The 16,496-nt window shown below is 42.6% G+C and overlaps 1 protein-coding gene across 1 annotated transcript in view; it reads right to left on the reverse strand.

Annotated features, from left to right (window-relative positions):
• Positions 1 to 16,496, reverse strand: part of Lrp2 (LDL receptor related protein 2) — a 157,388-nt gene that overhangs the window by 90,125 nt on the left and 50,767 nt on the right. Inside the window, exons 9-16 of the mRNA NM_030827.2 lie at positions 15,333 to 15,452; positions 9,604 to 9,732; positions 7,086 to 7,255; positions 5,745 to 5,968; positions 4,971 to 5,177; positions 3,931 to 4,133; positions 2,156 to 2,296; positions 603 to 806 (exon numbers count right to left, since the gene is read on the reverse strand). Coding sequence (NP_110454.2) covers positions 603 to 806; positions 2,156 to 2,296; positions 3,931 to 4,133; positions 4,971 to 5,177; positions 5,745 to 5,968; positions 7,086 to 7,255; positions 9,604 to 9,732; positions 15,333 to 15,452 — 1,398 coding nt within the window. The remainder of the gene's footprint in view (positions 1 to 602; positions 807 to 2,155; positions 2,297 to 3,930; positions 4,134 to 4,970; positions 5,178 to 5,744; positions 5,969 to 7,085; positions 7,256 to 9,603; positions 9,733 to 15,332; positions 15,453 to 16,496) is intronic.

Consider the following 16,496-nt stretch of genomic DNA (forward strand, 5'->3'; position numbering starts at 1 on the left):
GCCAGGTGCTGTCACAGCTTAGCTAGCAGCGAGCGAGCGAGCGAGCGAGTGAGTGAGACAGGGACTGAAGGACAGAGGGGACAAAGTACCAGCAAGTTGGGGCTCCAAGAACTTTGAGTCTCACTTGTCGATATTGAAATGCACTTCCTTAAAGAAAACAAAATACAAACAAACAAAAAACCCACAGCCTGAGCTTGGGTGGTGGCACTTAGGAAATTGAGGCAGGAGCATGGCTGTGAGTTTGAGGCCAGACTGGGTTATATAACACAGATCAAGATCAACTGGGCCTTCACAGTAAGACCCTATCTCCAACAAACTTACAAATAAAGCAACTCTGATTATGATTTGTCTTGATAATAAACGAGAGGTATCAGAGGAAGACGCAGCTTGTATCTAACCCAGACCTCAGAGGCTAAGGCAGGCAACGCTCTCAAGTTCCAAACCAGTGTGAGCTACACCAAACGAGAGGCATAGAGAAGAGTAGGGCACTCATATATATACACATATATGCATGTATGTATATGTATGCAAAACAAATGAGTAATGGCTAGTATTAGGGAGAACAAGTCAAATAGGTCAACACACACACACACTTTCCTCACCTGTGCCATCAATTTTTTGTTTATAAATTATGTCTTTTGACAAATCTGAATAGAAGACAGTACTGTGTTGGGCATCAAAATCAATTCCAACGAAGAAGGATGGACTCCCTGTGACAGGAACCATGACATCTTCCTGGGTGGAGAGGGTGAATGGGATTCCACGCACAGCCGTTTTCGATGAGAAGAGCAGGAAGTTCTTAACGGCTGTAGGAAGAAGGACACAGAGAGTGAGCTCGCAGTGCCGCCCCTGCCCTGTTCTGGAGACATTACTTACATCCATCCAGTACACTAGATAATCATAAAACCTAACTCGGAGGGGAACAACAACTGAATGTGTAGTAAATATAACCGGAAACCAGTCTAGAGGAAGGGAAATGAGTAAACCACGGTCACATGAGCGTTCAAGTCCTCTCTTTTGTTATTATATTTTTATACACAAGTATCATGTACACTCACATCCTATTCACACCCCTGTCATCTCTTCTTGTGTTTGGGCACACTCCTGAGAGGGCAAAGGCCAGAGGAAGGGCTCTAGCCCCTATTTCCAGAGACAGTGTCTCTCACTGAACCTGCAGCTCCCTTGGTTAAACAGGGCAGCCAGAGACAGACAGACAGAGAGACACAGAGACAGACAGAGAGAGAGAGACACAGAGACAGAGAGTAGAAATTATGTAGATTATTCAAAAAGCAATAAGGGAGAGAGCATGAGAGACTGAAGAAATGAAAACCATGACGTCATGTTAGAAAATTCAAAGACAATGGAAGTGCTTCCAAACTAGAAAGGCAAAAACTGAAGAAGTTTAAAATCAAATCATTAGGCAATGTTCTATTTTTTTTAAACACTAGATTATCAGAGAAGTTAACGACACCAGAGGCAGGAATATCTAGAGAGCAAGAATATATCCAGAGGGTGAAGAGTGGTGAACGGGAGCAGCCATGTTAGTGGAGTGCAGAGTCATCAGGAATAGATACGCTGATAGCCAGGACACAGGGCAGTCTCCTGGAGAAACAAGAACCGTTTTGGAATATGGCCACCTGGCCAGCTGACCTAGAAGTCGGTCACAGAAATGGGCAGCTTCCCATCCATCAAAATTAAGGCTAGCATGTGAGGTGGAGATAGTAAGGTGACAGGCAGAGCACAAGACCCCGGGGTTCCAACCCCAGCACAGGGGAAAGGAAATGTGGAGAACCCCAAATGGTGGTACACGACCCCAAGTCAGGATGCTGAGTCAGGAAGACTGTGAGTTCGAGGCCAGCCTAAAAAAGAAAGTAGAAATAGAAAGTAGCTCAAACCTAATCAAATAGGATCTAAAGGTCAGAGCTAATACTATCTAATAATAAAAGGGAAAGATCCCTAGCCCTGAACAAGGAACAAAGAGAAATCAACCCTCCAATTTTTCTTTGTGCAGAGAACACTATACTGTTCTTACAGGGAAGAATTCAGTCAACAGAGCTAGCCCAGTGCAGAATGGGACAGTCTGGGCAGAAGCATATGCACATAAACCACGTGACGTCCACCAGAAAGACAGTGAAGGTTGGTAAACGTTTCTTACCAACACAGCGGTGCTCATCATCATCCAGTTCAAAGCCGAATTCACACTTGCACCGGTAGCCCAGGCCACCATTATCCGTCCTGTGACTGAGGACACAGACCTGCGCACAGCCCCCATTGTTGCTCCCGCACGGATTGGTGGCTGAGGAAAGATGAAGGTGTACTGAGAAAACCGCAGTAACACAAACCACACACAGCCAAGTAATGTATTCCTATGATAGAATCTTTCCTGTTGTGCACACTTTCCCTATTACTTAGAGAGTAGATGTTTTACAAGTAAGTTAGTGTACTACCAATAGCTCTTAGAGAGAAAAATTATTACCCCAGCAGGTTCTGAAAAGTTGCCAAGATTTAAATGGTCAACTAAAATAGATCTGGTCCCAAACCCTGCTATGCATTTGTCGTACAAGTTTATGCCTTCAGAGAGGTCACTGCAGCCTGTGCTCAAGGCTGCCAACTCTAAGTACTGTGTCTGCTTTATAAAATGTATTTTTTGTTTGTCTTATGAGTATAGGTGTTTGCCTGTCTATGCACCATGTGTGTGCAGTGTCCAGGGATGCCAGAAGAGGGCATCAGACCCCCCTCTTTACAAATTGTTGGAAGCGCCCCCCCCCCATGTAGGTGTTAGTGCAGGTCTCTTCCCTGAGTTACTCACCTGCTTTGTAAACCATATTCAGAAACTTCAAATTATTCTTATTTTCTGTACTATGTTGATTTGAGGGAATGGCCAGATATCATTCAGAGCCAAATAACAAATATAATAGGGGTGGCTGAGCAGATTACAGTAACTCTGAATCCAAGAGCTCAAAGAGTCTGAGAAATCACTCCAGAGACGTCCAAAATGTTTTCAGACTAAGCATGCATTTTTTTCAAGTGTATCGTACTAAACGCTATCCATCTAAATATATCTAGTGTGTGATTAAAGGTCAATTTAATTAATTTATACTTTTTCTTCATTCTAAACAGATTCCTCAGTCACCAGGAGGACTTTCTCTGAATTGTGATTTATCTTTCTACCAACATCGCCTTGGTTTCAGTGTTTTCTTTTCTTAGGGCCACAAACTTGGAAAATAGCCAAATACAGTGCAAATAAATGTGTCAAAGTTCAATTTAAAACCCTCAAACACACATAAATCCTACTCTATAATAACTATCTGAACCAAGAGTCCTTTGTGAATATTTCTAAGTCAGTACTATTCATTTTTTGTTACTATGAATCTATAGCATAATCAACTTCAGAGAGATACCTGCCTCGGCTGGGACTGAAGGCATTTGCAACCAGAGATTTAATTAGGGACCAGACAAACATACCAAACATATTTTGTCTATGACAGCCCTAATGCAAACCAAAGAACAAATGCAAAACATAACCAAACAAGTAGAGAACACACTTGACAGTAAGAAAAATGAGCTCTTATGCTGCATGGAACCCCACTGTCCTCAAGTGTAGCAGGATAAATGCTGTACACTGCTCCCAGTAGAGAGTAAGGAGTTGGTACAGTTCATTTGCTGCTAGAACCAAGCACTTGGGCAGGCTCTGGCATACACTACCAAGAAGCATCCATTCAAGGCATGTCCTTGACATTTGTGACTGTAACTCTAAAATAACCGACATTGATTTCTTCAAATGTTCATGATCTTGAGGAGGTTAGGACTCTCAACAACTGTAAACACACCTGCACAGCACCCAAACCTCATGTGATGCCTCATCGGTTTCCATAACTACAAGAAACCCTTTCCTGTACCAAGTACGGTGAGCATTGTCCAGAGACTTACCATTGGGTTGCCTGAGGGCATGGTAAACCGTCACTCCGTGAGGCCTCAGGGAAGACTGGTGGTACACTTGAGGGTTGGTTTCTGTGAACTTGCTGGCTTTCATCACAGCCATCTTTGTCCAATCAGTAAAGAACACGTGTTCCTCAAATAAGCTTATTCCAAAGGGATGCGGAACAAGGGAGCCTCCACGAGCTACCGTCTTCCTGTTACGAAGGATACAAGCTCGGGTCATATCTCTGTTGCTTGTTTTTATTTTAGTGAAGAGGTAATTTATCCAGCTGAATCTCTAAAAACCTAAATTAGTTCCTGTTATAATACAGAACAAGTTGAAATAGACACATTTTGGGGAGGCTTTTGAATCACCAACAGAAATATCCCATTGCACCATAGACTGGTCCTCAGCAACTAGGAAGCCAGACAATGGAACACAGGGGAGTGCCTGGCAAACACCCAGTACTACCACTCTTAAATCCCGGATGAAACTGTCCACAGATCAGAACTGCAGCAGGAGCACAGTGGCCAGAACTGCTTAAATAGGGAGAAAACAATGCAGAAGACACTGGGTAAAAAAAAGAAATTAAAGGCTGTGCACCACCACTGACACAATCAATCATTTGATTAGACTCACAACTAGAGATATCCTCAAGGAGAAACTACTGTCCAAGCAAAAGATGTCATCAAGCCCTGAAAACAGTACAATGGGGCTCTTGAAAAAGATGAAAACATACAGAAAATATTAATAATAAAAATAAGAAAATAAATGTTTTTGTGTTGTTGTTTGTCTGTTTGTTTTGAGGCAGGTTTATCCCTGTATAGTCCTGGCTATCCTGGAACTTGCTCTGTAGACCAGGTTGGCCTCGAACTCAGAGGTCTACCTGCCTCTGCCTCCTGGCACTAGGAAAGAGCAGGTCACTGAGGGCACAATTCAACACGAAGGTTAATCATGCTCTCGTTTCACAAAGCTGATTATAATTCTGGTCCTTCATATTTATAAAATTCCTCCCAACTTTCTAAAGCTATGTAAAAAAAAAAATCCTCACCTTTGAATTCCGTCATATGTTACAGTTTCAATGTAGTCATAACGAGAATCCACCCAGTAAACTCGCTTGGACACCAGATCCAGAGTGATCCCAGCAGGCCACCCCACTTTGGTTGTTACCAGGTCTTTCCGATTGCTACCATCCATGAAGGCTCTCTCCACCTTGGGTTGCCCAGAGAGGCTTCCCCAATCTGAGAAAAACAAATAGCTACAAAGGAAGAGCAGAAGATGAAAGAATCTGTCCGTAAGTTTACCTTAGCCTCCTAAAACTCGAATGTGGGGGTCTAAAACATTTGCAGTTAAGCCTGAATGGAACTAGGCATTTGGTGTGCTGTGTTGGTTCACACTGATGATCAGCATGAGATCTACACTCTGAAGGGAATAAGGACTAAGCAGAGTACTCACAATGGCCTTCCACCCTTTAATAACCCTGTCATCAAGTTCATGCTCAAGTGAATCCCCTTAATTGGGGCGGGAGTAGGGAGCATGCTAATGTTGTGTTATAATCGAAAAAGAGCCGAGAGCTAGGCAAATGTGGTTAAGTAGAAAGAAGACAGGTCACACCAACAAGTCAGGTGCTTCCACGGCACCAATAGGTGTGCTTTGATTATATCTCCTCATTTGGAGTAAAGTTTAGTGAACTCTTTAAAGCCTCTGTATCTAGGAACCTGCTAAACATGGGTTCTAGAGTACAAAACCTGAAAGAACTCAGAATTAACCTCCAATGACTCCACCTCCAGTTAGATGTACACGGAAAGGAATAGGCGTCACTTACCCCACAGTTGGATCAAGGGCAATTCCTCTAGGATGCCCTAAGTTTTCAGTTATGAGAGTAACACGCTGATTTCCCTCCAAGTTGACCACGTCAATGCGGTTGACCTTTGTCTCTACCAGATAAAGTTTATTATTAATCCAATCCACAGCCAGATTCTCTGGAGTGTCAACAGAAACATTAAGAATTTCTTGGGTATTTAAGCCATTGATGTCAGTGGAAAACACCTGAAAGAAATAACAGTCATTATACTTCCTAAAACAGAGCATGAACCTTGTTTTCCTATATTTTATTATAGGTAGATAGACAGACAGGTAGGTAGATAGATAGGGAGATGGATGGGTGGATGGAGGGATGGATGGATGGATGGATGGATGGATGATAGGTAGATGGAAGATAGATAGATAGATAGATAGATAGATAGATAGATAGATAGATAGAATTATCTCGACCCTATAAAGTTTCCAGAAGAAAATGAATTTTGTTCAGAGTATACATAGGGCAAATACATGGTTGAGTTTTATAGTGTGTTTTGTTTTGTTTTGTTTTGATAAAGATGATAGTTTGTTTTAATTTTTTAGTTCTATTCAAACAAGAATTGCTAATGATCAAAATTCTCAACTTTGTGTACTATCCTAATTAGACTCTTTTAAAGGTATACTTGGTTTCACATTAAAAGAAATGCAAAGGGTTAGTGATTTAGCTCAGTGGTAGAGCGCTTGCCCAGCAAGCGCAAGGCCCTGGGTTCGGTCCCCAGCTCCGAAAAAAAAGAAAAAAAAAAAAAAGAAATGCAAAATGAATAAACAAAATTCTTTTAATGACTCTTTTAATACAAACTTCTAACAAAAAAATCAATCTTAATTTCTAAGTAAAACAATGTAATATTTTGGCTGTCACATAAAAAAAACCTGCCAATTTTTTGCCCAACCTTCAGTTACAATTCCATGAACAAGTGAAGGTTAAAAAAAAAATCTGATTTTTATCATGCAAGTAAAAAGAGTATTTTTATATTTTAAATGATCAAGTTTCCAAAATGGCGACTAAATATCTATCTAGTTCTGAAAGATCTATGATTTCTTTTAATTAGCCTTTTGGACTCCTTTACGAATAAAATTAAAAGTTGCTCAAGGCTAATCCAAATAATAGCTGTCTTTGTCTCACAGCTCACATGTAATAGTATATCATGGAAAAGACGCTGACTAACATAAAATATCTCAAGGGCTGTTCTTGTCAGAAAACAAAGGAGCGTTTCCCCACTCCTCCCCCCAAAATGAAAAGCTATCAACACTTTGTGCTTTAGGTTCCATTCAGCCCATAAGCTATGCCCTTGAATTTTCTACTTACCTTTTCCTGCATGGGGTCTGTCCAAAAAACTCTGTGTTTCTGATAGTGAAAATCCACTCCCATAACCATTCCTCGGTTCTTAGACTCTGCTAGAATCCGGAAGTTTCTTCCATGAAGATCTCCAACTAGCAAATCCCGACCATTGGAGAAGATAACAGAGGCTGCACTGACTGCAAGGGAGAAGAAGACAGCCAAAACAGTGAAGAACAAGTGGTGTCAGCATCTATGATTCCCATGAGACAAGCAGACAGCAACCCTTCTCCCAACCTTACAGGAGGTGAACTGGCTCACAGAGATGCTTAACCAAGTATTCCACAATAAATAGGTTAGAGCAGAGCAGTTGGTCCAGTGCAGTTAAGAAAAGAATACAACAAGTCTCTTGATTTGGACAGTTTATAGCCACATGTATGTTCATGCTCTGTTAAATACAGAACACACTTTAAAGACTCCAGGAAGGTATGGCTCTGGTGGATCCAAATCTACACTATAGACTCTCGAGTACACAAGGTATCATGATGAAATCACTCAATGAATGCTATTAGTGGTGGCTAAAAATATGATTGATGGGTTAAAAAAGTTATATGCAGGGTGGAAGAGATGGCTCAGTGGTTAAAAGCACTGAGTTCTCTTCCAGAGGATGCAAGTTTGAGTCCCACAACTTGAAGAACATCTTGTAATTTTCTATAACTCCAGTTCCAGGTTTTCTGACTCCCTCCTCTGGATGTCTTGGGTACCAGATGTGCAACAGTTGCATAGACACACTTGCAGGCAAAGCACTCAGACACATATAAAAAACATTTTTTTAGAACTGTACATGCATTCAATGCTGATGTGCTGTGCCATAATATAAAACAATAATTAAAGCAGGGAGTGGTGGTTCATTCCTCTAGTTGCACTCGGGAGGCTCCTGGGACAGGAGGACTATCCAGATTAAAGCTAGTCTACACAGTGAGTTCTAGGCCAGCATGAGCTACAGTGTGAGAAACTGTCTTATAAATCTTCATAAAATAATAATAAATAACAACAACCAAGGAAGTGTCTTAAAAATGTGACAGTAGCAAAATGTTCATGTTTACTAGTACATGTAAAAATAGGGTTAAATATCTATAATTTTCTCTTTTTTAATATTTATTATATATACATCATACAGCTTTCTGCCTGCATGTATGCCTGCAGGCCAGAAGAGGGCATCGGATCTCAAGACAGATGGTTGTGAGCCACCATGTGGTTGCTGGGACTTGAACTCAGGACCTCTGGAAGAGCAGACAGTGCTCTTAACTGATGAGCCATCTTTCCAGACCTATAATTGCACTTTTGTTTTACATTTTTAAATTCTCTAAGACTGAAATGAAGAGCAATTTGTTGCAAAGGAAATATAAAACTTAGGAGACAGAATCAAGGCTAAAAGGACATATTTACTATTTTTATTTTCTGTCTGGAGACAAGATCTCATATAGTCCAGGTTGACTCAGACTTAACCAAGGAGTTGTGGATGACCTTGGACTTCCACTGCCCACGTGCTAGGATTACAACCATATGCCATCACTCCAAACTGGTCATGAGCATACTATCTATTCAAAAATGAATAAATGTAACTGTCAAAATTATCTGTACCTAAAAATGTACATAACATGCAAGAAGAAAAAGAAAACAGGCTGTTCCTGCGGGTCGCATGAGCAGTGTACTTTCAGAAGGCACCAGATACATTTAAAAGCCAAAAGGGAACTGAGAGCTAAGGGCTGGCCATGTGCCTCCATGGAAATAATAAAGGAAAAAGGAAGGGAGGAAAGGAGTAAAAATCAACACCCTGAAACCCAGTCTAACAGATGATTCCCATCAGTCAGAGAGTTCCATCAAACACCTAGAATTCAATGTTCACAAAAATGTAAACCAAATTCACCATGTCCATTTTGAAACTGTCTAAACTATTTCTCCAGGTAACTTCAACACACTGGTAATAGGCAAATTAATTAAACGTTAAATATTTTTGCCTATCAACTGTAGCCATAAATCTTATTCTACAATAAAATTTTGGGTGATACAATAGCCTGGACCAGTAAAGAAGCCGTTAAAAATGACTGAAACTCAGCTGGTCAGTTCACACCTTTAATCCCAGCACTCAGGAGGCAGAGGCAGGTGGATCTCTGAGTTCAAGGCCAGGTTGGACTGGTCTACTGAGTAAGTTCCAGGACAGCCAGGGCTACACTAAGAAAAACCCTATCTCTGGAAAAAAAAAAAAAAAAAAAAAAAAAAAAACCTGAAATTCAAAGGCATTCTGATGGTTGAGGCCTTAGTACCTAATACTGCAAAGGGAAGGCAGAGAAAAGTATTAGGGATGTTCACCATCTATATACCAATTTTTCCTTAATAAATAATACAAAACTAAGGCTTATCTTAGGTTCCAGGCCGAAAGGCTACCCACACTCTGAGGTGATGAAGCCTTGCCACAGATACATTGTTATTTCTTCTGCATCTGCTATAGAAAGAAGACACTCGGAGCTAGCGGCCGTGTACTCACAGGAGTCACTGGATTTGCAATGCTGCCCTCGCTCCAGGATATACCCTTCTTCACAGAGGCACTGATGACGGCCCTGTCGGTTTTCACACTTCTGGTCACAAATTCCCCATATCTGGCAGTCGTCGAAATCTGCCACATGAGAGAAACACATTCATAGTCGTGTTCATCAGCATTTCTTGGGGCTTCCCAGAAAGAAATACTGTATGCTATGTCCAGAAACGCCATTACGTCCATGTGCAGAGAAATATACAAAACAGAAGGCAGAAGCTTAAGACGGGTATTTTCATCAAGGAGACAGCCCAAGAATGTTCTGGTCTCCAGGGAGGCTCACTTTTACAGGGGTTCATGGCACCGTACCCACAATGTTACTATGTCTCATTGTTAGTATTAATTAACATTGGCTTACAAGATGCATGCGTTTTGGCAAAAATACTTCCCTTCGTACCCATGTTTTTCCAATACTAGCCATGTGTCCCCTTAGCAACATATGTTGCTAAGCCTTGTCTGCCACACTTGAAGTCCTCAATATCTACATGGGACTACTGAATGCAAGAAATGTGAAGCTACAGGAATATTGACATTTGCCAGAAAGTTCTATTGGGCAACATTATTTGTGAATTTGTAAGACGATCCCCCATAAAAATGGTCTGTGGGCGCAAATAAAGTATTGGGAATTTCTGTTTACCCAAGTGCCTTTGCTTTGAGGCCAAAATCACAAGCAACATTAAAATTATCTTGTATATTCCTTAATCACTCATGCACTTAAAAAGTTGAACGTCCCTTACATAAAGGAGATACAGATGTCACACACAAAGGACAAAAAATTCTAATATGACACATACAACATTACCAGAGACTTTCTTCACAATCGTAAGGTCCGAAGGATGCTCAAATTGTCCTAGCCTTGGCAAACTAGCACATTTAAATATTCTTCAAGTCCATGACCTCTCCCTATCTAACTGTGAACAGCCACTTAAGCCTCTGGCAGTAGGAAAGCATATTGATTATACTTCCTTATTTGTTTGTTTATTCAATTTGGGCTCTTTGGAGACAAAGTCTCTATGTAGCCTATGTATGGCCTTGACCGTCCTCTGATGGCATTAAAGAGTGTTACTATGTGCAGATACCACCTATTTTGTGTGTGTGTGTGTGTGTGTGTGTGTGTGTGTGTATGCGTTCCAGGGTATGTGTGTGAAAGTCAGGGGACAACTTGTGAGTTGATGCTTTCATTCTACCATATAAGTCCTTGGGATTGAACTCGAGTCATCAGGCTTGGAGGCAAGCACCTTTACCCACTGAGCCATCTCACAGGCCCACCATCTGATTCTGGGTCTGGAATCAGAGAGCAGCCGGAGTAGGAATGCCAAACAGAAGAAACCAGAACTGGACATCTAAGGCCCAAACGCCCTTCCTACCGCCTTGCTTTGAAGACATTTCAGATCTAAATAATTGTGTCAGGCTACTGCCATTTCCAGTAATGCATGCCATGTCCTTCGCCAGTACAGCCAAGATTGGACTACAAGACTGTGACTCAAAAGAAACCACAACCGGAAAGATTGTGCTATTTAGATCCCTAACTGTGAAAAATGAAGGCTAATTAAACATCTATCATCAGTCAAATAAGATATGAAAACAAAAGTGGGACGGGGTGGGGCGGGGGGAATTGTGAAACTAGGAATGCTGTGGAAACGCCTGAAATGAGAAGCAGCCTATGCATGCTCCCTTCACATCCATCTATGCCTTTTCCTTTCTTATTCTCTGCCCTCACTCCTAGCAACAAATACTGCTTTGGCAAAATTCAAACGCTACTTTTGGGCTGAAATCACCTCAGATAGCTCTGCCAGGCTGTGTGAAACCCTGCATGCTGGATGACCTCCCTGCCCTGACCCTGCAGCACGATGTCATTCTGTCAACAAACAGCGTGTCTTGTCAGTCAGAAACAATGAGCCCAGTAAAGCGTTCCTGCAAGCCGAAGAAACTCCAGGTCAGAACGACCAAGGGCCAGTGAATGGTGGAAAGACACCAGATTCCGTGTCAAGATTACCCGGTTTTATTCTTGATGTACCACCGAGGCATACAATGGAGAGACACGTCCAAGAAGGCACCTCCTCACCTCAAGTCAAGTAAGGAGTCAGCGAGTCAGCCATGCAGAGGGTGAAAACTACACAGAGGATTTATTGAGTTGAAATGCTTGAGAGAACAAATCAAAACAATTCTCCTGAAATCTCAACTCGGCTTAAACAAGCGTATATCTGGTTTCATAAAGTCCTGTGTTTAAACTAGGGTTCTCTTCACCCAGATTACAGTCATCTTTGAAACAAACAGCCTCAAAAGTAAATCATGCATCCTTGAATTTTTGACAGGGAAGGTCACAGAAGAGGCCTCTGCAGGTGGCAGGGGGACTTCCAGTCACAAAGGCCCTCAAATGTAGACTGTTGAGCTTATCTGTAAATGAGGCTGTATGCAGGTCCCAGAAGGAGCTTGGGGTGGGGGTGGGGCGACTGAAGGATGCCCGCTGAAATTTAAAACACGTCCACCACTGGTCAACCATGGCGGCTCCTATTGTGCATCTGACTGAATGTGTTTGGTAAGCCCGAAAAACAAACAACTGGCAGCCCCATGAGTCTGGTTTTCCGAATCACATCATTAGCAGGCTACGTGTAAAAACTACAGAACTCAAAACACCTTGCAAAGTTAAAAACGGAAGAGACGAGAGTCTCTGACGTTTGTTCAAGAAGCTCCTGTAGAGACCAGCCTCAGTTCAGAGTTGTATATTGGGAGGACAGGAAATGGCTATGTTGAAGGGGAGAAAAGGCACAGGAACAGGTTGTGGGCGGCACAGGCCTGGGCACACTGTAAAAGCAAGTCTCTTGCTGAAAAGACTTCATGGCTTATCAAGTTTCCACTGCAAGACAGCTGACACTCCACCCCCACCCCCTCACAACCCTCATCCCCCACAACCCCCACATCCTACAATCCCCACCCCCCACAATCCCCACCCCCATAATCCCCACCCCCCACACAACCTCCCCATCCCACAATCCCCACCCCCACAATCACCACCACCCCCGACATCCTACAATCACTACCCCCCACAATCCCCACCTCTCCTAAACCCCACCCCCCACAGTCCCCACCCAACCACTTGCTTTGGGGATTGTGAAAGAAAAAAAGGAGAGCTGATGTAATACTGAGAGCATGGCTTCTGGTATTTCTCTTGGAATTCCTTTTCTCCTGAGAGAAAGGGGAAAAGCCTAGACGGGAAAGCCCGGGAATGGGATTGGCAGCGCGCTGGCAAGCCAGGGGAGCAGAGACGCCTGACCCTTGCCAAAGACAAAGGGGCAGTCTCACCCCACCAATGAGCACCGCCCCCTGGAAAACAGAATGTCACTCACAGAGGGATACCAGGGGACATGGGCAGGGCTTCCGGAGTTAGATGGAGAAGTTCACCTGCCAGACACATGAGGATACACCTATGTGGGTGGTTTAATCCTTGACTGCACCCCAGTGCAGTGCAATGAGCATAAACGGGAAAACATCTCCATCTCAGAGAACAGTTCATCTACAAAACGTCTTCACGTTATTAGAATCCTGGATGGTTGCCTATAATAGTTTAGACTTTTCTCAGACTCTAGGTGACAGGCATGAACCACAGTGTCTTCTATAGACCAGGTTAGCCTCAAACTCACTATCCAGCTAAGTCCTCATCTTCCTGCCTCCCTTTCCCAAATGCTAGGTGTGAGACATGGGGAGACCCATTTTATTTTAATACTTAAGACTAAATAAATATAGTTACTTAAGATAGTTAAGCCATAGGCACACCTTAGGATATGGCCCTGATATTTAAAAAGTTAAAATTGGAGGTATATGGTAGTGCATGCCTATAATCTAAGAACTTGGTAGGCAGAGGCAAAGAAGGGGCAGAGGCAGGAAAAAAAAAAAAAACTACTGCATTCCTTCCGATATCACCAGAATATCTTCCTTAGATTATTTTACTTAAGATAAAAAGACAGCACACCAACCCTGTAACACTGAAAAAGTTTCTCAAGACTCCAAGTTAGTGACCAGCAAAACAGCCCAGGTGAGTGTCACAGAAACTGGCATCCTGAGTTCAGTCCCCAAACCGCCATAACCACAAAACTGTACTCTGCCCTCCACATGTGCCCTGTAGTAACCCCCCTGCCCCACCAACACACTAATATGAAATGATGGCTTTTTTAATATTTTAATACAAAATTTAATTTCACTTTCATACTGCCTTGTCATTAAATTTAATAAAAACTTTTTTTTTCAAATTGAATTTGCAAATGTATCCAAATGGCCTTCTGCCTATAGACAGTTACTAAGGCCAACTACATTCAAAAATGTGCAGCTATGTTCCAGCCCAATGCTGACAATAAAAACTAAATAGCCTTCATTTGGTTTATCCAAATTCAGTATTTTTTAAAACAAATTGGAATAAAAAGTTAGAATGTTTTTTCAGAATACTTTTCTGAGGGGTGTGTGTGTGTGTGTGTGTGTGTGTGTGTGTGTGTGAGACGCACATGCCATAATTAGTGTGTGCAAGTCGGAGGCCAACCTGCGAGTGTTGAGTCTCCCCTTCCACCGCATGGTCTGGGAACTGAACGCAGCACCAAGCCCTCCAACCTGATGAACGTTAGTCCTTTAAAAGGCTTCCTTGTGTCTATTTTCAGTGTTTAAAATACAGCATGGCTCTCGACCCCAGCTTACGTTAATATGCAAGTATGGGAATGGGTTTGAAAGGCTATGAAAAGGAGACCATGAAAGGGGGAGGGGTCGGCGTGGAAGAGAGCAGTAAGTGGTCAGGGAGAGGGAGGGAAGGAGGGTGGAGGGGAATCAGCGAGAACACATTCTGTCTGAAAATGCTATACTCCAAGCCCACACTGTTTATGCTGACTAAAAAACAAGACAGATACTGACCCAGAATTGTTCCTGTTTAGAAGAACTGCAGGAACAAAAATGGAGAAGAGACTGAGGGAAAGGCAGTCCAGTGACCAGCCCAACTTAGGATCCATCTCAAGCGGAGGCCTGACTCTATTAATGATGTTATGATGTGCTTACAGACGGGAGCCTGGCATGGCTGTCCTCTAAGAGGCTCTACCAGCAGCTGACTGAGACAGAGGCAGACACACCCAACCACTGGACTGAAGTTGGGGACCCCTGTGGCTGAATTAGAGGAAGAATTAAAGACCAGCAGTCTCAACTAACCTAGACCCCAGGAGCTCCCAGAGACTGAGCCACCGACCAGGACCATACACAGGCTGGTCTGAGGCTCCTGGCACATATATAGCAATGTCTGCCTGGTCTGGCCTCAGTGGAAGAAGATGCAGTCAATCCTTGAGAGGCTGAGGCCCCAGGGAAGGAGGAGGTTTGGTGGGGGGTGAGCACCCTCTCATAGGCAAGGGGGAGGAGGAATGGGATGAGGAATTGTGTAAGGGAGGACGGAGGGGGAGTGGGTGGGTCAGGCAATGACTAGAATGTAAATAAATGAAATAATTAAAAAATAACAGCCAGCCAGCACAGCCAGGTCATCTAAATATTTCCAAAAAAAGCAAGTCAGGGGTGAGCAGGTCCCTCTCACTAGTCACCTCCGGGCTCTAGCTTGTCACCTCCCAAAAGCCTCAGGGCTAGAACCACCCAGGCTTCAGAGTTGGCAGTTTCTTTAGTACGCTCTGATGAAACCCTTGGTCTTCCAAGCTGACACTTACCAATGCAAGTACGGCTGTCATTGCTGTTGATAATATGACCTGGGGGGCAGAAGCATTCTCCTCCAAATGGCGTCTGATGGCACTGGTACTCACAGTTTAAGACAGAGCAGACACCCATACCTAAACAGAGAAGGCAAGAAACGGTTAACTGGATGGACCCTGGACGAGACTAGTTTACCTAATAACTTCCATATAGGAAAACCCAATGAGCATGCAGTAAAACAAGAAAACCAGCTGCCTCTTGCGATACTATGTAGCAAATGCTTTGTTTCTGTTAAACCTCTTTTTCTTTTAATATTACAACTGCTGTTATGAGTAGGTATAAAAGGCTACTAACCCCATTCATGAACAATCAGGTCAAGCTTTGGTAGTTCTGACAACAGCTGACTTCCAATAGTAGGCTTTCAGGAGATTAGCTTTGTTTGTTTGTTTTTCTGTTAATATCTCTTTTCTAAACTTCGACCACTGATTATATAACATTTGTTTATTCTGAAGCTTTTATACTAAATGGAACGGAAGGACTTTTAGATATGACAAGTATTGGGGGAGAGGGGAATCCTTGGAGTTTAGAATTACATGTGCTCATCTTTGAAATCACCGACTGAGTTAGTGTTCAAATGATGAGGGCAAGTTCTAATCTGTCCCCCTTTGAGATGTGAGATGCTCTCAGAATTGGACTGACTGGGGGGGGGGGGGGGGGGAGGAGAAAAAAAGGGTGCCTATATACCAAATAGCTACATAGACTATTACCTATATATGTCATCACCTATCCTTAGAACCACTAGAAGACAACATACACCCTAGGAATCAGAAGCTTGTCTTAATGTAGCCAAATAAGACCAGTATAAGATAAGACATCAAATATATGGAACAGGACAGATGGCAAAGTTCAGTGGGTAGGGCATTTGTATAACATAATACTCATAAATCTTTATGTCTGAGCCCTAGTATCACACACAAAAAAAACTCCCATGTCAAAATCATCATAATTGATATTAAAACCACTTTCCCTATTAGTATGTACTTTTGTTCCACTCTGTCCTCACCCAAATGACATGCTGTGGTCAATACATTAGCAAACATGATGCTTACAGAGACTTAAAACTATTCAAACGATAGGTGGGTCTACTCCCCACCATCATGAAACCACGTGTGGGTTAGCAT

Source organism: Rattus norvegicus, chromosome 3 (assembly GCF_036323735.1).
Source record: "Rattus norvegicus strain BN/NHsdMcwi chromosome 3, GRCr8, whole genome shotgun sequence".
Taxonomy (NCBI): Eukaryota; Metazoa; Chordata; class Mammalia; order Rodentia; family Muridae; genus Rattus; species Rattus norvegicus.